We start from the raw sequence: 22,137 nt of genomic DNA, 5'->3' as shown, positions 1-22,137 counted from the left end.
AGACATATCGGCTTGACATGAATGATCTCGGCCGAAGAGTTCTTACGCCGAGGTACTAGAAGACAATACAGATATAGGTTCCATCACCTCAGTAATGCGAGGTAATAGAACCTAGGGGGCAGTTATGGGGATGTATTTTCTGAATACCAACACGTGGCAAGGTGATGCCGACGTGTCAGCCGAGGTGCCACGTGTCCTGGTTGTGATGTCGAGGTTATCTCGGCAAGGCCGAGGTTGCCTCCGAAGATATCGGAATCTGAGATAAGCGGATAAAGGATAAGAGGCAAGAGTCCTAGAGTAAAGTGAAGACTTAGCCAAGATAAGGATAAAACTCTTAGGGAGTTTATCTTTATCTCTTGAAGAGTCCAAAGTCAGTATTGAATTGGAGTCCATAAAAGTCAGGCTTCTAGTGGGACTTGGATTGAGTAAACTATAAAAGAGAGGCACCCCCGTGGGTCTAAGGTACGCAATTTTATGTTTTGAGCAATAAGTTTAGCACTTGATTATCTTTGAGAGATATACTGACTTGATCGTCGGAGTGCCCCCGGGTGGAAGAACCACCGCCGGAGCCTTTTCTTTCTGTTGCAGGTTAGCTAAAGCCATCTATTCTGCCAGTGCTCTCCGATTGATTACTAAACGGGCAGTGTGGTCAGATTTTCACCCACACACAATCCATCATTTTAACTCACCAATTTAACTTCCAACATCTCCAACTCTAAACCCTCAATTCTCAAGTTAGACATAATATGCTCAAAACTATAGATTTTGTTTGTATATATACAAAATTCCATAATTCCATCCATGAATGCAAATATTGAAAGGGAATAAGGACCCCTACCTCAAGAATCAAGCAAAGGAGCAAAGATTGAGAAGAATCCTCCAAAAAATTTGAATTTCAATCGGTTGGAAATGTTGACCCTTTTTTGTTCTCCATCCTTGATGCAAGATCCATGGTGGATTTGTTGATAAAAGTGAAGGAAATCAAGGTTTTGGGAGCTAGGGTTTCGGACATGAAAGAGGGGAGAAGAAGAGAGGAAAAGAAAATGTAAGAAATGGGCCAAAAATCTCATTTTTGAGCTGCTGTCCCGCACAGCCCGCACGTGCGGCGCTATTCCCCGCACGTGCGGCTTTGCTTCCAGCACAGATGTAAAAACTTCAAACGGGTATAACTCTCTCATCGGGACTCCGTTCTAGGTCGTTCTTGTGTCTAAATTGAAGCCCCGAAAATAAGCTTTCCAATGGTTCTAACCTCACATTCAAATTCAAAGTGTAGAAAAAGAAAAGGGCAAATGAGTGACGGCTGATCGTAGAATAACTATCCGGATTATACTCTTTGGTCCAATCTTACTTTACCATCATACCACCACCTCAATCCATACCCCAAAATAAGATAAAACATTCTCAATTCCAATAGATATAGTTGAATTAAAACACATTAATCCCTAATTAAATAAGGATGACTTTTGGGGTCATTACAAGGGCTATGCGTTTTTTCAAAACAAGTGCCTTCGCAAGTGGAGCGAACTCAGGCATAATCCTCTGAGATGATGTACAAAAGAGAAATTTGCACAACCAGTACAAAATGAAGGAAAAACGTTCTCTATCTTTTACGGGACCTACCCTTTTATTTTCGGCATTTACAAAATTACTGTAAGAGGAGTTTAAGGGTGGAAAGGAGAACTTGACAGGAAGGTTTGGGTAGCCGGGAGTGAAGGGAGAGCCAATGGGTGAAAGTCCTAAAAGATGGCAAATATCAAGAATGGTGGGGGCCATCATGCCACACCGAAATTGGAAAAAATTGAAAGCCATGTTCCAAAAACAAAGAGCAGCGGGAATCAAGAAAGGGTCTTCAGGAATAATAAACCTAGAAAGACGGAGGGCATCGAGAATACAGAGCTCTTGCAAGTTGTCTTCTCGCGTGGGTACAACTCTGTCATACGATTCTTCCCATTCAGCTCTCAATGTCGAGCAGCAGCGATGAGGTTGGGTCACCCTCCAATTTTCCCAGTCGAGCCCTCCTTTATAGAGAAGAAAATGATCCTCCAGACGAGGGTATAAAGCTAGAAGTTAAGCAGGGGTCTCTCGAAAGATGGGACCCAAGACGTATTCTTGTTTGTTGCTGTAACGAGGAACGAAGAGGCGGGTGTCTATGGCACTTAACTCATCAGATGTTAACTTGGCGATCTTTTCATCAATACATCTTTTCAAAGCCATGGTTGGGATTATACGATCACCAGCAAGCACTTTCAAAGAAGAAAAGTCCATTGGTAGCAAGCAGCAAGGAAGAGGTAAGGAAGAGGGGGTTAACAAAGGAAAATGGTTTGTGTTTTAAGCGAGCGAATGATTTCAGAGCACGAAATAAAAAGGGTTTTAAAAGAAAAACCTTTGTGTCCAGAAGATATGTCGCGTAATTCGTTAAGTACTAAAAGTACAAACACGAAGAGCTTTCTCCAATATTGATACTTTTTTAGGGAAAAACACATCCCAGATGTTGAAGCCAGCTTCGAAATATAGTATTTGGCTTCGAAACCAAATTTTGGCGCCAAAAGTCAAATAATAAACGGCTTCGAAACTAAAAGGCCAGCTTCAAAGTATATGTCATACTTATGGATGAAATAATACTCAAGTATTAGTTTACTTCGCAGAAATTAAAGACCTATTTTAGGTTTCTCAAGGAAAGTAATGTCCTTCGAAGCAAGACTTGAGATCCCTTAAGGATGGGAATTGCTGTTCGAAACATCAAAACCAATAATTGGTTTGTATTTAAGAAAGATTCTCTTTCTAGACTAAAACAGTGCAGTCCTAAAAAGGAGCTTTCATATTTTTGAAAGTATGGACTGTTATTTTAGGGAAAAATGGTCAATTTAAAACTGATTAATCATACTAACCATGACCATATGTTGGTTATGATCAAAATAAACTTTAAGGGGTAGGACTGTCGAATTCGAAGCACTGATTCTAAATGAAAATCAGCAAAAATTGTCAACTATTATTCCATAAATTGGAAAAGTTCATGTTGGTTTTTAGTGTTTCATTTTAAACAATTAAGTCCAGATTCAAAGGATAAGGTTGTTCAGTTCGAAGCCCTGAATTTGCTTTTAAAGACAAATGGAGACAAGATTAAACAATGCCAAATAAAGAAAAAAAAAAAGTCTTGGTGGTATTAAAACAAGAGCAATTACATCGAATGGCCCTATTTGGGTACAAACTCAAGCTCATAAAAATAGGAAATGGAATAAATAACAAGATCATGAAATTTAGTCCAACTATGATCAATGAATTTTTGTTCTTTCTTTATTCTACCCTCTATTTCTTCTAACATTGGCTTCATGAGTTGATGTGCTCTCACTTCGTAAAAGAGCTCTTCAACCTTTATTTCGAATGCTGTTTCTCTCAACCCTTGTTCCAATTTGTCTATATCCAAGTCATCCCAGCACGCAGAATCTTTATTCTTGAAATCATTAAATTCTTCAATAAAGTTCTCTGCTTCATACTGGGCATGAACTCGAAGGGACGAAAGTTGGTCTAAAGATTGTGTGGTAGCCATGGAGGTCCGATGCCAGTGGAGAAGCAATGGAAGTTGGTCCAAAAACATGTGAAGCTCTGTTTGGGCGAGGGGATTGAGGACATAACCCCGAGTCAGAATATCACAAGCCCATCGAAGGTTCTTGAGAGGGACTTCATCCTCAAGAACATTGAAGGGCAAGTGAGAGAAAGCCGCAAGCAGAAGTTGAGCTTGCTTCCGCTCAGGGGAAGGTGGAGGATTGTAAGGTGTAAAGATCTTATCTGTGGAGAGGGCAAGCCTCAATCTCTCTGTCTAGCAAGGATTTGGGGAGGGGAAGGTGTGGATGCTTCTATTTCAGGAGATGGAACAAGGGCAGAAGGAACAAGGGCATTAATATAATCGAGCCAGTCAGAAGAACAAATCTTTGCCTTCTGGGCTAAGAATGATGGATCGTATCCTTGTACTTCTTCTAGGCGTCGAGCGGCGTGTGCTATCTTTGTAGGTATGGAGGATGTATACAATGCCACAAGCAGATTCTCCTCCAAATTGCGTCGATGGTCAATGGACACGTAGGGATAGACCACCGAGCTTCGCGCATAAGAAGAGAACTCTAAAGGGTCAGTAAATTCGACAAAGTGATGGTTGATTCGTTCCCTCAAATCACAGGCCTCAGGTTTTGACCAGCTTGTCTAGTCAGAAGCCCCAGAAGAGGAAGAAGTCACAGCCTTGTCCCATGCAGAGGGTTGTGAAGAAGAACTTCTCATGTCCATATTTGCAACTTTCTGAATCAAAGGATTGAGAGCAGTTTGTTCGTAATCCAAGGGTGAGTCAGAAGAAGAACTTCCCATGTCCATATTTGTGAGTTTCTGAATCGAAGGATTAAGGGCAATATGTTCGAAGTCCAAGGGTTTATAATTTGCAAAGGCATCCATGACCTGAATATAGAAAGGTGGGTAAAGGTGGCTAATTAATGCATGGAGGTTCTTTCGAGGAAGAATAGCATCATCATATGACTCTTCGTGTGCTCGATCAATGGAGGGAAAAATTGATTCGGCCATAAAAAATGTATCAATCTGTTCGAATACTAAGGTGGTGGGGGTGTTCAAAAGATGGAATGAGAGTTTAATGCAGATGACGAATGACAGTTGCATTTCTGGGAGAATGCAAAACCCATGCACGTTCTAAGACGTGGGAAAGAGACCTTGATCCACTAATATCACCAAGTATTGGGTATATTAGTGCGGGGGGTAATGTTGGCTACATATTTTGTACAAGCCAATTACAATTCAACGCGTGGCAAAATAAGGATAATATAGGAAGACTATTCAAGTCTTCGATCCTGATTGTACACGTGGCAATTAGTATTGGTTATTACGAGATCTGAGTAGCAGTGGATCAACAAAGAGATGCAAGGTGATGTGGCTTCAACAGTTACTCACATTTCAAATTCAAATTTAGGAGGGAAGCCTAACTGCAAGTAATGGCATAATGGAGCTAATCTTGAGGCAACATGATCATCGATCATGGAGGAGCAGTTCGATGGTTAGAAATGCAGTTCGATGGTCATCCTTGAGTAGTATAAATAACAGAGAAGGCCCCAGAAAAAGCCCCCGGACTCAGATCCAAAAACTAGTCTTATTATACTTATTTTCATTTCCAGTTTTATATTTCCAAGCTTACATTTCTTGTACTTTAAATTCCTGCACTGCACTTCGTTCACAGGAGTAATTTCAAGTAGGTTGTTGCTGTAAACCTCTACGAGGCTAAGTTTGGATCATTGTAAGCTTTTTCATCTTTAATGAAGCACTTCAACTGTTCTTCATTTAATTGTTATTTTGCTTAATTCTCCTAAATCAAGCCACGCCACCAGTAAAAGTCCTCTTCATTGAGGCTGAAAGAACTAAAACACAATCGTCTGACGATTGGTTGGCAATTAATTTTCTGTAAGGACTAATTGATCCTTGCTGGCACGCTCACAATTACAATAACAACCTTTGAAAGCCAAAAAAGCCAATAGTTATTAAAAAAAAAAAAAAAACTGCTTTACAAAAAAGCAAAAAACAAACAAAAATGAAAAATACATGATAATAACAATAATAGTAGTAGAAAAAAAGTACACCATTTCACTAATTTCAAGCAATTTCAAAAATATAATTTCACAAAAATAAATACTTGGAAAGGGGTTTAAAGTTTCTTTATTTTCTTCACTCAATTTTGTCCTCTTTATCTTCTTCAGATTGTGATTTTGTTAAACTTTTGAGATGAAAGAGATGAACCCAGATGATGAAGATTCGAACAAACCTTTATGGATTGAACGAACTTCTGCCCCCTTTTGGCCCTTGATGGATTGGAACAAAGCCAAATGAAATGACCTCTAACCCAAACACATACAATCGTGGAAGGAGAGAGACGAAGATGCGCACTAGAGAGAAAGAGAGAGCTGAGATGAGAGAGAAAGAGAGAGAGAGAGCTGAGATGAACTGAGAGATGAGAGAGAGAGAGAAAATAGAAGAAGTTTATGGAGAAAGAGAGCAAGAGAGAGCTCTGGGATAAGAGAGAGAGAGAGAGAGAGAGAGAGAGAGAGAGAGAGAGAGAATTTGGAAGCCTTAGAAATTTCTGAAAAGAAAGAAAGAGAGACTGTTGTAATTTATTTTTGAGAAAATTAGTCTAAGATCCCTCTCCCATATTTAGTAATGGAAGAGATCCATAATATTATTTTATGATGTCTAAGGTCCCTCAAACCCCACACTCATATATCACAGAGAAATTTCTCAATCAAACCTCATTTTTTTTTCTCTCTCTTTCTCTTTCTCTTTCTCTCACTCTAAACTCTTCTGCTAAATTCATCTCTTCTCATCTCTCTCTCTCATCTCTGCGTCTCTTTCTCTCTCTAAAATGTGCTCTCTCTAAAGCAACAGTCTTGATCTTCCAGATTGTCCCCATTCCCACAGCCATGCCCATGCTCGTCTTTGATCTCTGCTCTTCTCGCCAGAAACTTCCATTTCCGACGATTGTAATTGAAGCTCTGTGATGAAGATGATGAAGAAGATGAAGTGGGTCTACGAGGCCGGAGCCCTATTCGGGTTGGCCCTATATCAAGCCTAGACCTACCAGACCCACCCCGTTGGGTTCTTTCTCCAACGATGACCTTTCTAGCAAGCAAATTAGCAACGATGTTGTTTGATCCCTAGCTTTGGGTCCGCCAATCCTCCTCCGCCCTATTTTCATGAGTTATACACACAAATCACAGAATATTAAATTTCCCTAATTTTGGAGAGAATTTCTCTAGGTTTGAGAGAATTTCTCTAGAAAGATTTGTCTGGGAATTTCTCTAGTTTTGAGAGAATTTCTCTGGGTTGGGGAGTCCAGAGAAATTCTGGAAAGAATTTCTTTGGACCTTGTATCAGTGATCGCGTGTTTGGTTGCTGAGAAAATGTGTAAAATGGAAAGAAACTTAAAATTTGAATATTATTAGATTGAAGGTCTGTGATAAAGATGATGAAGAAGATGGAGTGGGTCTGAGAGATAAGTAGAGAGCTAGAAAATGAAATTTCTCTGATTTTGGAGAGAATTTCTCTAGGCTTGGGAAGAATTTCTCTGAATCAATTTGAGAGACCTTAGACATTATGAAAATATTTAATATCCTTTATGCTATAAAATCTTAATATTAGGGACCCTAAAAAAAAATCCCCTTTATTTTTCAGTCTAATTTTAATTTTTTAGATTTTAGTATGTTTAGGATTTTTGGTATTTGTAATTTTTAGTATTTTCTTTTCAATGTAATTTTTATATTTCAATTTTTAATGTAGTTAATAATCTTTTTCTTTTCTTTTTTTTTTAATTTTTTTTTTGTAGTGGTATCAAATGGTGGAATAAATTATATTTATATTTTTTTTCAATTTTTTTTTAAAATTTTTATATTTGTCTAGTCGGATAGAATGTAAATATTTAATTTTTTTAGAATTTTTTTTTAAAATGTCATAAAAGACAAAAAATAAACAATAAAAAAATCACTAAAAAACTTATATCTAAACAACACGTACAAAATTAGAGGGAAAGTTTGTTGAGATTTGCCAAAATGGCGTGTGACTATTGGAGCACCATTAAAATATTTTACTTTCTCCTTAGTCAATTATATGTTTTCTCCTTAGAGTTTTATGAAGTAAAATAAATTAGACTATCTTTTTCATCAAACAAGAGTCTAATAGAGGAAATTTGGCTAAATTTTTCATTTTTTAATTAAAAATAAATAATAATATTATTTTTTATTCATATGACTAACGAATTATTTATGAAAAATGACCAAACTATTATGTAAATAAGAACTTTAAAAAGGTTAATGTAAGTATGTCAGAAGTTATTCGCCCAAAAAAAAGTATGTCAAATGTATAAAATATATATATATTTTTTAAATCTCAAAATTTGAATGTAATTTACCTTTTTAAAATTATTAATATTGATATTTGTAAGCCAACCTCTTCTACAGTATGAGAGAAAATATTTAATCAATTTGATGGATGTCACGTCTTATGTATGTATGTATTTATTTCATTCATAATAAAATATAAAATTCTTGGTAAATTCAAAAATGTACAAGAATATTTAATCAATTTGATAGATGACACGTGTTATGTAGGTATGCATTTGTCCCATTCGTAAAATTCTTGCTAAATTCAAAAATGTATAAGAGAAAAAGTCTGGTCATGGACATGGATATCATTGATGTTTATCGAACCATGAATTTTTTAGCTTAATATTTATAAAATTATGAAATCAATGCTCAATATACCATACCTACCGTGAAAAATCACAAATTGAACGATCCTATTTATGATCCTACTTACAATCCTGCTATAATCACAAATTGCCTTGTCTGTCACCGCAGGTAACACTTCTTGGTAGGTAGAGTGGGTGGTAGTTTGCATTTTACAATTTACAATTTACATTAACAACAATTTAGATCCTTTTAATAATTTAGGATCTTACGACCAAGATCGTGATTTTGATAATCATACACATAATCATTCATATGAATAAAATATTGCTCACACAATTAGTCGGTTATATAAGTTCAACCTGTTGACATAAACAAAATAATATCTAATAAACTACAAGCTGCTTTAGTTCCACACACACATAAAAAAAATAAAAATAATAAAAATAAAAAATAAAAAAAAAATACATACATACATACAAGCTGCTTTACAAAAAGCAAAAAAAAAAAAATGAAAAATACATGATAATAACAATAATAGTAGTAGAAAAAAAGTACACGATTTCACTAAGAAAGTGGAATTAATTGAGTTGTTCATTTCACACACAGAACTCAACTACTGCATTGGGGGAGGATCTTGGAAAGCTTAACAACAACTTTTGATCTGCTTGGGAAAGTTTTTTCGGCTTTTTAGCATGTTCCCATCGTGTATTGACAATCATCTTTTGCAGCACCCTTGCATTCTTTAGCAGAAATTGTGCAAAAGAAAAGTTTAAGTCACAGTAATTCCATGTAAAATTAGCAAACTTGATTGTTTTCAGATGCATCATCAAACACTTGAAAGTCTTCTTCTGTGATGTCCAATATTGTTCTCCATTAAAATCGTATAATTCGATGAGTTTGCCCCAAAAATACTGCAGATGAAGAATACATTAAGCTGAAACTGTACAGATTTTATTGCACATTGCATAAATGTAAGGGCATCAATGGAACTTATAGCAAGAAATGAGGTTTTATGCTCATTGAAGTCCATTGAACGATTATTTACAAGGAAACTTTGAACACATAAACATGATGGGTAAGCTAAGAAGCACAAACATCTATAGAGAGGCGTATAGTGTTGGTCACCAACACTCTTTGGACTTTCCTAAATGTGTCTTAATTAAAATTTTAAATTCGTAATATCAGACACTTTGCAAACACTTCATCGACATTTCTTAAACCTTTTAAACACGACTTATGTGATGAATCTCTTCACAGTAGCAATGTTCCACATTCTTCGAAATGCAACTCGTAAACTCAATATGTCATGAAACATTTAAATGATAAATGCATCATGTGTATTTTAATGTTCTACAATTGTTTTGCATTATTTAGAAAACAATTATTACATGAATAATATCTTGGTGTTTAAATTATGAATAAATTTTTTTGATTTTAATTATTGTTATGTTACCCTTTTTTTTTTCATTACATTTGAACAAACTATTCATATATTTGACATATAATAAAATGTGTACAAGGCATATCATATCCTTTATTTTTTAAAATTGTTGTGTCGGCGTGTTATGTATCCGTGTCTATGCTACATAGTGGGAAAGTAATCTCCAGAAATGGATCATCTATCTAGTGATCACCAAGCACTAGAATTGATTGGAATTATCAGACAAGATACAGAAAGATAGATTAAAGTAATTATGTAATGAAGTCTTTCATTACACAACCTGAATAATTTAAAGAAAATAAATAAGGAAATATTTCTGAAAACACACACCTCCCTATTGCTGGAAGAGGACATGGTTATGACTAATGTCTCGAGAAAAGGTGAACTTTCCAACAGACTTGCTATTCCAGGGAGGACTGATCCTTTGAGGGGCATATCAAGTGTCAAATATTCGCACTTCGACCGTGGAGAACACAAGCCTTTTGCTTCCATTATTGATAGTACCTTGGTATCGAAACAAGATGCAACCAATTAGAAGATTGTTTTTAAAAAAAAAGAACTACAACACCACATATTGTGTATTCCAAGACGAACAAAACAATATGAAATTTATGCATCATTGTTTAATTTTCACTTCTTACAGTGGAGCAAAAGTAACTATAAAGTGTTGAAGAGCCAAGATTGGATTACATAATACCTAATAATATTATCGATTTAAATAAAAGAATGCACTTTGCCATTAAACATCATTTAACACAAAAACAGGGCAAAAAAAATGGACAAGGTCTCGGTTTTTTTTTTTTTTTTTTTTCTTCCTTTTTTTTCATCCACAAACGCAATATCTGGTCCACTGAGATTTCTTGGTTGTTGTATCATAGAATGAATTGTGATATAGTTAATCAATTAAATTTGGGTCTGAATCAATGACTTGGCAAGAGATATATGAAAACAATTGCAACCATAGGGGTAATAGGGGAGAGGGGAAAAAAAAAACACAAGACCATTTTTCAATTACTTGTAGAAGTTAACTGTGCTACAGATTAATCGTTCATACTGTAACCTTCTAATTTGAAAAATATGCACAAGCATTGATGACTTGATTACCAAATTGAAACAGTTCTTCACAATTTGATAAGTCTTGTAATTCTCTATGAAGAGTTAAATAAACTCAACAAACATACAAAATCAATGTTATTGGCAAGCTTAAACATAAAATTGTGTTTTGAAAAGCAGATGATACAATATAATCTCAATTAAATACAATAGAATCTCAGTTTTGAAAAGTAGTATTGTGAAAGACTAACCTGCAAAGCCCAAGTACCTAATGTGAGATTCTTGACATGGCCAAGACTCCCAAGAAGTCCTCTTAAAATATATTGAAACCACTCATAATCATCATTGCAATCATCAGCACAGCTTATGAAAAAACAATTGAGGGTTGCATCAACCAAAGACGATACATCCTCCAGCCAACAATTCTTCCTCCCAAAACAACCCGAAATCTCCAATGAACGAACATGAGGAGACCAAATTTTCAACCCAGAGCAGTCTTCTTCAATTGCATCAAATCCATAGTCAAAAAACCAATATCCTCTCAGGATCAATCTTTTCAAATTCACATTATCAACCTGTAAACGATCCAACCCATAAAAGTCATACAATTCCAAGGTCTCCAAAACAGGACTACCCGATAATATATTCTGAATCACATCTTCACTCAAATTCACATACCCAATTGACAATTTCTTCAGCGAATTCCATGAAACAACTTCTTTAGGCTTCACAATGCACAAAGAAAAACCCAATTCTCTGAAAAATGAATTGTTATACAAAATCTGCGGCAACACAAAACGATCATTCTCACCCAAATACCCCTCCGCAGAGCAGAATTCAAGGCGAATCTGTTCCGTCCCCTTGGATATTGCTCGGAAAATCCACACGTTCACATTATGAGCAAAACGAGACTCGTAATCGAAATCAACCCAGAATTTCTGGAGCCTAGAACCGTTGTAGAGGACTAGGGTTTTGGTAACAAAGCTAACAAAGTCACGAATTTTGTCTCCGTCATCATAACAATGTCGGTAATAGAAAAATAGGGATTGAACACAAGTCCAGAGGAATCGCCATCGTTTCGACAAAACAGAGGTTCGAATCGCGTATTGGATTGGTAAGAAAGATAGAATGGAAATGAGTAAGGAGTCAGGCAACGTACTGAGTTCATCAACAGTGCTATTCTTCCTCGGCCGTTTTGACGATCGATCGTCGTAATCATCATCATCGTTGTCGGTTTCTGAGGTGGTGGTCGGAGAGTCGTAATTTGTGCGGTGGTCTTGGCTCCATTCTGTGTGGGTTTGGTTTGAGTCATTTTCGCTTTCTGGAGTGGTCGGAGAATCGCAATAATGGTTTAGAGAATCGAGGGTTTGAGGTGAGTCATTGTCGGTTTCTGCAATGTTCGGAGGAGAGTAGGAATTTCTTGAACTGGGACTTGGGCTTGACATGATTTTCAACTCTGCTTCACATTGCTTGCCGCTGCTTGAACAAATAAAGTGGGATTTGGGGGAGAATGATTGGCAGTTGTTTGAGTTAGCAGTGTTTTGGGTGTGGTCTAACTCGGCGGTTGGGTTGGGTTGGGAGCTTATAGTTATGTTGAGATTTACCGAAATCCGTTCAAGTTTGAATTGTACTTTGAAATTGTCTGTTTAAATTTGACTGGAGTTAAACTTAAATTGCTTAAATTATATATTTTAAATTTTTATTTAAATTATTAAAATTTAACACTATTTATATTATTTTTTATATATAGAAAATTATTAATACTATTAAAATAAATACTTTATAAAATATAAAAAAAATGTCATTATAATAATTTTTATAATTTATGAGTGAAAATAATAAAAAAAAAAGATAAGATTTTATGTTATTTGTATATATAATATATATTCAATATAATTTAATAATCCAAATTACTTTAATATTATGTAATGACTAATAATTTATATATATACTTTTAGCGAACCAGCAAATCAGTATCCAAATTATTATAATAATTACTTTAAAAAATGTCATTATAATAATTTGCATTATATCCAAATTATTTTAGCGATTTTACTTTAAAAAGATTGCTCGGGTTGAGGCTGCCCAAGTTGCACCCCTAGTTTTGGGTAGTGTATTTTTTGTTTTTTTTTTGTTTTTTAGTGAGTTTTTTTTATAAAAAAAATTAGGTTTTTAAATTTAGGATTGTTTGAAGTGTCTTAAATATACTTTTTGTCTTTTTAGACTAAAAAATTGAGAAAAAAAATATAGATATTTGAGTTAATTTTTTTATTTTTTATGAAAAAATGTGTATTAAAAAATTGTATAAATAAGTATGTTCGAGAAGATTAGGACGGAAGTGATGTAATAGCTGTATGGTGAGCGACAGTGGGAAGAGTAGGGAGGGGAGATAATTCCGTGCTTTTGGGGCAGTGAATTGAAGGTGTTGTTCGGCCTGTGGAGGCCTATCACGGGTCCCGTTTTACGAATCAAAACCGTTGGATGTGTAAAACTCGTCAAGTACTATATGCATTTAAAAAATCACGTTGATCAGATGTCGATAGCTATCTGATCGATTAGTTTTTTTTTCAACCGTTAACTATAACACTATCTATTTTATAAATTTTTAACTGATTTGATCATATAGTTGACGATATCCGATCAACGTGATTTTTCACAGATGTATAGTACTTGACGAGTTCTACACATTTAACGGTCCAGATTATTAAAATGGGACTCGTGAGAGACCCTACGGGCCGAACAGTACCGTGTTATATATACACCTAAATAAGTGCAATTTCTCCCACAACAATAGTTCGCCTGCTCTGCCGTTATGATTGTTTGAAAAGCTAGATGGTGTGAAGATAATTTTTTAATATTTTTTTGGTGAATAATGATAATTTTTTAACTTTTTGCGTAATTTTTTGACTTTTTAACTTTTTCTGAAATACCCAAACCAGGCCTTAGCTCGACAAGATAAACTGAAAAATTATATTTTTTAACAAAGTTCTAAAAAAATTTAGAAAAGATAAAAATAAGTCAAAATGAGTAATCTTTTTGGGCTTAATTTCATCTTTAGTGATTTTTTGTCAAATTTTTTAAAAATATATATTTTAAATTGATCTCAACAAGACAAGACAGACCCGAAAAAGAAAAAAAATTGACACAATTTTGAAAGAACATACTAACAAAACATATATCTTAAGGCAGCAGCCATAATGCCTGTGTTTGGCAAGTGGGTTTGTAAGTTTTTTTGGCTATTTTAGCCACAAAAAACAAAATAGGCTATTTTAGCCATAACAAACAAAACATCACATCCAACCCATAATCATTACATTCTTCTCTCACAAAAAAACTCAAAAAAACCAAAAAGTCCTTCCCAAACCAAGCTTTTAAGCCCAGGTTAAAATAACCAAAAAAGCCAAAAAGCCAAAAAGCCAACCCACTTCCCAAACGGAGGCTGAATTGCCAAATATATGTGATATCAGCAAATGATCAAGGCAGGATTCCACATGCAATCACTTGACCAAACAAACGTATGGAAAAAAAATTTGAACGAAAAATACTTTTTATGAAAAGAAAATATTTTTTTACATTTGATGGTGGTGGCGACAATGATAGTAGCTGAAACAATAGTTTGAGAGAGTGAGAGAGAGAGAGAGAGAGCAACTGAATAGCTTTGTATTAATCTGTAATTGTATATCTCATTTACAAAGAGAATGCACTCTCTTTATAGAGAGGAGAGGGATACATTGGAGCACCGAAAGCATAAAGGAAAAACATACTTTACATTAAGAAATATAAAAGCTATAATGCTAAAGCTAATAGTGTGGTAGTGGTGTTTGTCCTTTACAATCTTTACAGCTAGCGAATGTACTATCTAATGTATATTATATATTAACAGCCCCCCGCAAACTCAAGGAAGGTAGGCATCCACCAAGTTGAGTTTGGAAACAAGATCACGGAAGCGCCCAGGAGGATGAGCCTTGGTGAAAATATCAGCAGGTTAATCAGCAGAAGCAATAGGGAGAAGATGAACAATACCACGTGTAACATGCTGTCGAATGAAATGACAATCAATCTCAATATACTTGGTGTGATCATAAAAAACATTATTGTGAGCAATCTGAATAGCACTCTGATTGTCACAATAAAGAGAGGTAGCGCTAGAAGAGGAAACACCCATATCAGTAAGGAGCCAGCGAAGCTAGAGAAGTTCTTGAGTAGTATCAGCAAAAGCTCGGTATTCAGCTTCGGTACTAGAACGGGCAGTGAGGGATTGTTTCTTGCTACGCCAAGTAAGAAGAGAATTCCCTAAGAAGAAACAGAATCCCGCGGTGGAGCGTCGATCCGTAGGATCCCCAGCCCAATCAGTATCAGAAAATGCACGTAGTTCAAGAGAGGAGGAAGCAGAGTAGTGAAGGCCATGGAACAAAGTGCCTTTGAGGTATCGAAGGATGTGGAGTAGAGCAGTATAGTGGGGAGTGCGAGGAGCCGACATGTACTGACTAACAATGTGAACAACATAGGCAATGTCAGGATGAGTCACTGTGAGATAGACAAGATTACCGACGAGCTGGCGATAAAGAGTAGCATCAGAGAGGAGATCCCCATCGAGAAAAGTGAGACGAATCTGAGGATCAACTGGAGTAGAGGTAGTTTTGCAATCGGTAAGACCAACACGAGCCAGAAGATCTGATGCATATTTGGCCTGTGACAAATAAGAACTAGTAGAATCATGAGAGACTTCAAGGCCTAAAAAGTAGTTAAGAGTACCAAGGTCCTTCATCTCAAACTGACGGTGGAGAACACCGGCTGCATCATTACCAGTGATAATCATATCATCCACATACAGAAGGAGAAGAGTGGTACCATGAGGAGTAGTTCGTATAAAAAGAGCAGAGTCATAGGAGCTAGAGGTGAACCCGAAGTCATGAATGGTAGAACTGAACTTAGCGAACTGAACTTAGCAAACCAAGCGCGGGGCGCTTGCTTGAGGGCATAGAGGGCACGCTGTAGTTTACAAACCTTATGAGGTGGAAAAGTGGACCCAGGTGGAGGTTGCATGTAGGCCTCCTCAAGAAGATTACCATTGAGGAAAGCATTTTTGACATCCATCTGAAAGAGCTCCCAGTGGCGAGCCGCAGCAACAGCAAGTAAACTGCGAACAGAGGTAAGTCGAGCAACAGGGGAGAAGGTTTCCTCATAATCAATCTCATATTCCTGGTTGAAACCCTTGGCAATAAGACGAGCTTTGTAGCGTCCAATAGAGCCATCAAAATGAGTCTTGATTTTGTAAACCCATTTGCAGCCAAGTGCAGTTTTGCTAGGAGGAAGATCAACAAGATCCTAAGTATGAGTTTTGTCCAAAGCTTGGAGTTCATCAGTCATAGCTTGCTGCCAAAGAGGATTAGTACAAGCCTCACGATAGGAGGTAGGTTCATAAGTAGAAAAGGCAGCAGACCCAACAATATAATCACAAAATGGATAGGAGGTTGAGTTACCCGGTGTGGTCGATCCGTAGGAGGATCAGTGGGAGGAAGAACTAGTGGAGAATGAGGTGGTGCAATGAGAGGTGGACTTTCAGGGAGAGCAGTCTGGACGGGATCAGGAGTGAGCAAGGGCGTCTCAATGAAGGAGGAACATGTATCAAAATCATCAGAGAAGAGATCCATGGAAGGATTAGTAAACAGTACATTAGTGGAAAGTGCGGGTAAATGAAAGGAGGATAGAGAGGAAGACATTTTGTGCTCCCAGAAAACAACATGGCGGGAGATACGAAGACGGTTAGAGAGAGGGTCCCAACAGCGAAAGCCTTTATGTTCAATTCCATACCCAAGAAAGCAACAAAGACGAGAACGAGGTTCAAGCTTGGTGTGTTCATGAGATTGAAGCAGAACAAAGCAGGCAGAGCCAAAAACCCAAAGATTAGTATATGGAGGGGGAGTGCCATGGAGACGTTCAAAGGGAGTTTGATTATGGATGACAAGGGTAGGAGCACAATTGATAGTGTAGACAACAGTGAGGGCAACTTCCCCCAAAAAGTTTTCAGGGCAGGAAGAAGAGAGAAGGAGAGCACGAGTAGTGTCAAGAATATTCTTATGTTTCCGTTCAGCACGACCATTTTGCTGGGACGTGCCAGCACAGGAACGATGAGGCAGTGTACCATGATTCTGAAGAAAAGAAAGGAAATCTGAATCCCGATATTCCATAGCATTGTCAGAGCGAAAAAGTTTGATGGTTTTGGAAAATTAGGTGTTGACCATTTGGGCAAATCTATAATAAAGGTGTTTAAGTTCAGACCGAGTTTTCATGAGAAAAATCCAAGTAAACCGTGAAAAATCATCAATAAAAACAACAAAATAACGAGATCCCCCCATAGTAGTAGTAGGGGAGGGGCCCCAAATATCCGAATGTATAAGATCAAAAGGTGCACAGGAAACAGAAGTACTTTTATTGAATGATAAAGCAGGTTGTTTGGCAAGTTGACAGGGTATACAATCGAAATTATCTGGAATTACATGACTCAATTGTCCACTAAAAACCAAAGACTTTAAGCGATGAACAGAAATATGCCCTAAGCGACAATGCCAAAGATGAAAAGGAGATAATGAGGAAGCAGATGCATGAGCAGCGATCTGAGGACAGTCAGGAACATGAAGGTGAATGAGCTCATAGAGATGTCCGTGCTTACGGCCGATCCCAATAGTCTGCCCCGTCTGAAGGTCTTGTACCAAACAATTAGTGGTAGAAAATGTGACAGTTAGACCAAGTTCACATAATTGACCAATAGAAATAAGGTTTAAAGTGAGAGCAGTGATATAATAAACTTGAGGGAAAGATAAAGAAGATGTGGAAACAGTACCAACATGACGAACAGACATCAGAGAACCATCAGCAGTTTGAATTGAGGGAATATGAGGAGATTAAGAGATGGAAGAAAATATAGTAGAACTGGAGGTCATATGATTACACCAGGCAGAGTCAAAATACCAAGAAGAGTTACTTGGAATCACAAACAAAGCAGTAGGATGAGGTGTACCAGAAGGGGAGAGAAGGTGTTTGCACATGGCCTCTACATCCGTTGGAGAAAAGAGAGGGGTAGACGGAGCAGGAGACTCAGAAAAACCCTCAGAGGCAGCAGCAGCAGTGTGATGAGACTGATTCCCGGAACGATGGAAGCTCCCCCAAGAAGAACCACCGCGAGAAAAGTGGCTATTAAAGGATGAGCGGGATGGATTGCGAAAACAATCCTGTTGCAGATGACCAGGACCAAGTTTGTTGCAGTATCGGCAGGTTCTGACGGGCAATTGACCAGGAGATGTGTTGAAGGAAGGCCCCGATTCTGACAATAGAGGCAGGCAGTGGTCCACTGGGTAAATGATGGCCGGTACGGAGGAGTGGCAAGAACAGAGTCCACATGATGAGTTTGAAGAGTACCAAGACGAGTCTCCTCTGATAGCAGCTCAGAAATAACTTGTTCAGGAGTGGGCAAAAGATGGCGATGAAGAAGAGAGGCACGTACGGGCTCAAAAGAGGAAGTGAGAGCCATGAGAAAGTGCACAAACCTTTGGTGATTACGATAGACAGTAAATAAAACAACATCTTCTCAATGAGGCCAAGTCGGTTCGTGTTAAAATCTACCATCACCTACTCCACCTACTACACCTACCACCACCTACTACCACCTACTACACACCTACCACTACCACCTACTACCACCTACTCCACTACATCTCCTATATAAGGAGCCCCTCACCATTTGTAATACACAACAATAAATCAATAATACAATTCTCTATTTCTTTTTTATACATTGAATTTTAACATGGTATCAGAGCAAGGTTAAAGATCTTGGTGTTCTTCGCCTTCCGGCGGGCGGCAACCTTGCCTTGACCGCCCGCCGGGTCTCAACCAATTCAAACCTCCCTCTCCCTCTCCCTCTCAGATTTTTTTTTTGTGCTTTCCCGACAAACCACTCCTTATTATCAATTTTTTGTCCATTAAGAGACTCAACAGATCGAGTAGCATCATCTGCATTCTCAAGAGACTTTTGATCCAACGACCTCTTCCTCTTCGGTAGGTTTCGTCCGATCTGAACAGACTGACGATATAGAGAGAAAGATAAGGATTTGTAGAGAAAGAGAGAGAGAGAGAGAGAGAGAGAGAGATTGAAGTACAGCAATGGCTTCAATGGCATCAGCAGGTACTTCTTCAATCTACTACAGAAGTTACCAGAAAGGGTCCATTAGGTCTCGTCATCCTCTCATCATCGTCTCTCAGCACCACAACAACAACAACGAAATCGCACTGCGGAGGACCCCAGCTCTCCTATTGACTGAACGCCGGCGCTGCTGCCTTCGCTGTGAGCAGTGGAGGACGAGGAGGAGGGTTTGATGATGGTGCTCCGCCGCCTCCGCCTCCGTCGCCGCTGACCGCCGGTCTTTGTAGTCACCGCTGCCTTCGCTGAGATCGGAGGAGGGTTTCTAGAGTTTGGCCGTGATGAGGAGCAGTGAAGTTGCAGTGATTGGGGCCATTTTCAACTTCAGCGGCACAAAACCAGAGTAACTCGCACTGTGCCCAGCCACCAGAGTAACCTCATTTTCTTTTAATCAAGTCTAGCCGCGACAGGATCATCCCAGAGTTCCAAACCAGCTTCACAATTTTCAAACACCCATTCTCTTAAAACATTCATCAGCTGCTGTTGTAATGGTGGACCTACTTTCTCTTCATCCAACTATCCACCAACTTTTGTCCCCCTCTTTTCCTTTCTTTTATTTTATTATTGTCCACCCACTCTTCTTTTATTTAAACACAATGCCTCTCACATGTTTTCAGCCACCAGCTTTAAACCAAAACCATGTGCTGGTTCCACCCACGCTACTTCACACTTTTCTTTTATTTTAATATATATATATATATATATATATATTTTTATTATAATATATTTTTCCTATCCCTACTTTTATTTTATTTTATTTTATTTTTTTTCTATCTTTCTTTTTTCCATCAATGTTTCATTATTATACAACTCGTTAGTGAGCATTACCCTTTTTCCATTATCTTATTATTATTTTTTATATTCCACCAAAAAAAAAAAAAAAAAATCACACCGATGTTTTTCATATGACCCATCCACAAATATTTTTATCTATTTTCTTTATCCGTTGTTTTATTTTATTTTATTTTTATTCTTAAACAAAACAACAACACAAAATAACACCAACCACATTCCACAAACTTGTCATTTCTTCATGCCGGGGATCAACCCCGATCACAATTTTACACAAAACAAAAAAAAAAAAAAAAACCACATCCACAGGCGGGATTTTTCTTCTCTACTCTGCCGCCAGTCTCTTCTTCTTGCCTCCGTCCTGGGCGGCCCTTGCCGGTGTTGCCTCCGTGTTTCCCACTCCACTGGGCACGATCACTCCCCCCTGCTCCTCCACTACAGCATATGGCGGACCTCCAAATCGGAACATCACGGTGGCCTTCCGCTTCAGCTCCTTATTTTTCACCTTTAGCACACTTATCTCTGCTCGCGCATCCTTATACATGCGCTGGAGCAGAGCCAGTTGGGCGTTTAACTGCTGCACATCATTTGTCCTACTCTGCAGCCGGTGCGACAGGTTTGTGACCGCTGTCATGGTCTCCACACATGACTTCAAAGTATACTGATTAGCCTCAATATCAGTTTGCACCGCCATTTTTTGCTCCACCGACCGCATCGAAAAGTTCAACGGAGCAAAACCAGAGGCGCTTGGTTGAGGTTCACTGGCCACCGCACCAGTTATCTCTCGTGTTGACTCGTTGAGGCCGGGAAAGAGAGTGAGCAGACCACGGGACGAAGAGGCCATATTCTGGGTAGCTGAACGGGAAGACGAGGCCATGTTATGGGTTGCTGAGTGTTTCAGAGAAGGGTTGGTTACAGAATGTTTACAGAGTGTTACAGAGTTTCTCTCTCCGCAAACGCAGACTTTTTTTTTCAGAAGTTTTTCTTCGCAAGTTGTTTGTCTTCGCCTCAGCCTCAGCCTCCGTCTTATAGCCAAGGCAGACACGCGTATCATGCGCCGCTCGGCGCTCGACGACAAACTGGGCACGCCTTTTTGATGGCACGCCTTTTTATGGATTGGGCACGCCTTTTGATGGCACGCCTTTTGACAGATTGGACACACCTTTTGAGGGTGCGACTTTTTAAGGGACCGACAAGACTCTGTAAACTGTCCCGACATTGATTCCGGTTAGCTCCTTCATGGGTCCGACAAGACTCTGTAAACTGTCCCGACATTGATTCCGGTTAGCTCCTTCATGGGTCCGACAAGACTCTGTAAACTGTCCCGACATTGATTCCGATTAGTTTCTACAAGGGTCCAGCAAGACTCCGTAAACTGTCACAACAACTGTCACAACATTGTCTGCTACAACGGTCCGACATGACCCCATAAACTGTCTTCTACATTGGTCCAACACGAGCCAGTGTCTTCTACATTGGTCTGCCATAACCATACAGTCTTCTACAACGGTCTGACACGACCATACAGTGTCTCCTATCCATTTTTTATTTTTCAGATTATTTTCTTGTTTTGTTACTCTCTCCAAACTCAAGTTGGTTAGTTCCTATCCCCCTTGAGTTTGCGGGGGGCTGTTAAAATCTACCATCACCTACTACACCTACCACCATCTACTACCACCTACTACACACCTACCACTACCACCTACTACCACCTACTCCACTACACCTCCTATATAAGGAGCCCCTCACCATTTGTAATACACAACAATAAATCAATAATACAATTCTCTATTTCTTTTTTATACATTGAATTTTAACAGTTCGGAAAGAGCAAGCTAGTTCCAAACAGAGTACATTTGGGAAAGGAAGTCATTGATGGACTGACTAGATTCTTAGCGCATCCGATGAAGTTGGCTCTGAAGTTGATATTGATGAGCAAGACCAGTAGCCTGGTATCGTTCTTTCAAAAAATCCCAGATGTCTTTTGCAAGAGTAGTTACAAAGTCAAGCTGAAAGCGACCAAACTGAAGACTGATAGAGGTAACAGAGGTATTTCGAAACCAGGTAATGATTTGGTAATTCTTACTGTCCCATTCCTCAAGTCGGTCTTCATATGTAGCAGTAGTAGTAGAAATAGTAGTTTCAGCAGTGTCTTTTACCGGTTGGGTCACATCCCCGGTGATAATTCGCCAGAGCTTCTTTCCTTTGAGGAAGGAAGACATGGCTTGGGCCCACAGAACATAGTTGGAACCATTCAAAATAACGGAAATGAGATGGAAGGCATCATGACGATCCATAATAATAGTTGAGTAGGGCTAAATCGATAGGAATAGACCTGTAGGAGCAAAATTAGGTAAAACACAGTGTACCAGTGAGTCCGGAAGGTCGAAAATAGCTAGGAAAGGTGGGCTGTGCAGAGATGATGTTAG

The 22,137-nt window shown here is 38.3% G+C and overlaps 1 protein-coding gene across 1 annotated transcript; it reads right to left on the bottom strand.

The window, feature by feature from the left end:
- Window positions 1-8,505: 8,505 nt before the first annotated feature.
- Window positions 8,506-12,350, bottom strand: LOC114318310 (F-box protein At5g03100). The gene is made up of 3 exons (XM_028265164.2): window positions 10,968-12,350; window positions 9,994-10,167; window positions 8,506-9,133 (listed from the first exon to the last, which is right to left on the bottom strand). Exons 1-3 carry the CDS (start codon window positions 12,159-12,161, stop codon window positions 8,819-8,821), a joined length of 1,683 nt encoding a protein of 560 aa, XP_028120965.2. The 5' UTR covers window positions 12,162-12,350; the 3' UTR covers window positions 8,506-8,818.
- Between the last annotated feature and the right edge of the window lie 9,787 nt (window positions 12,351-22,137).

Source organism: Camellia sinensis, chromosome 9, assembly GCF_055761805.1.
Source record: "Camellia sinensis isolate YWXY chromosome 9, ASM5576180v1, whole genome shotgun sequence".
In the NCBI taxonomy this organism is placed as follows: Eukaryota; Viridiplantae; Streptophyta; class Magnoliopsida; order Ericales; family Theaceae; genus Camellia; species Camellia sinensis.
This window is presented reverse-complemented; position numbering and strand designations above follow the sequence as displayed.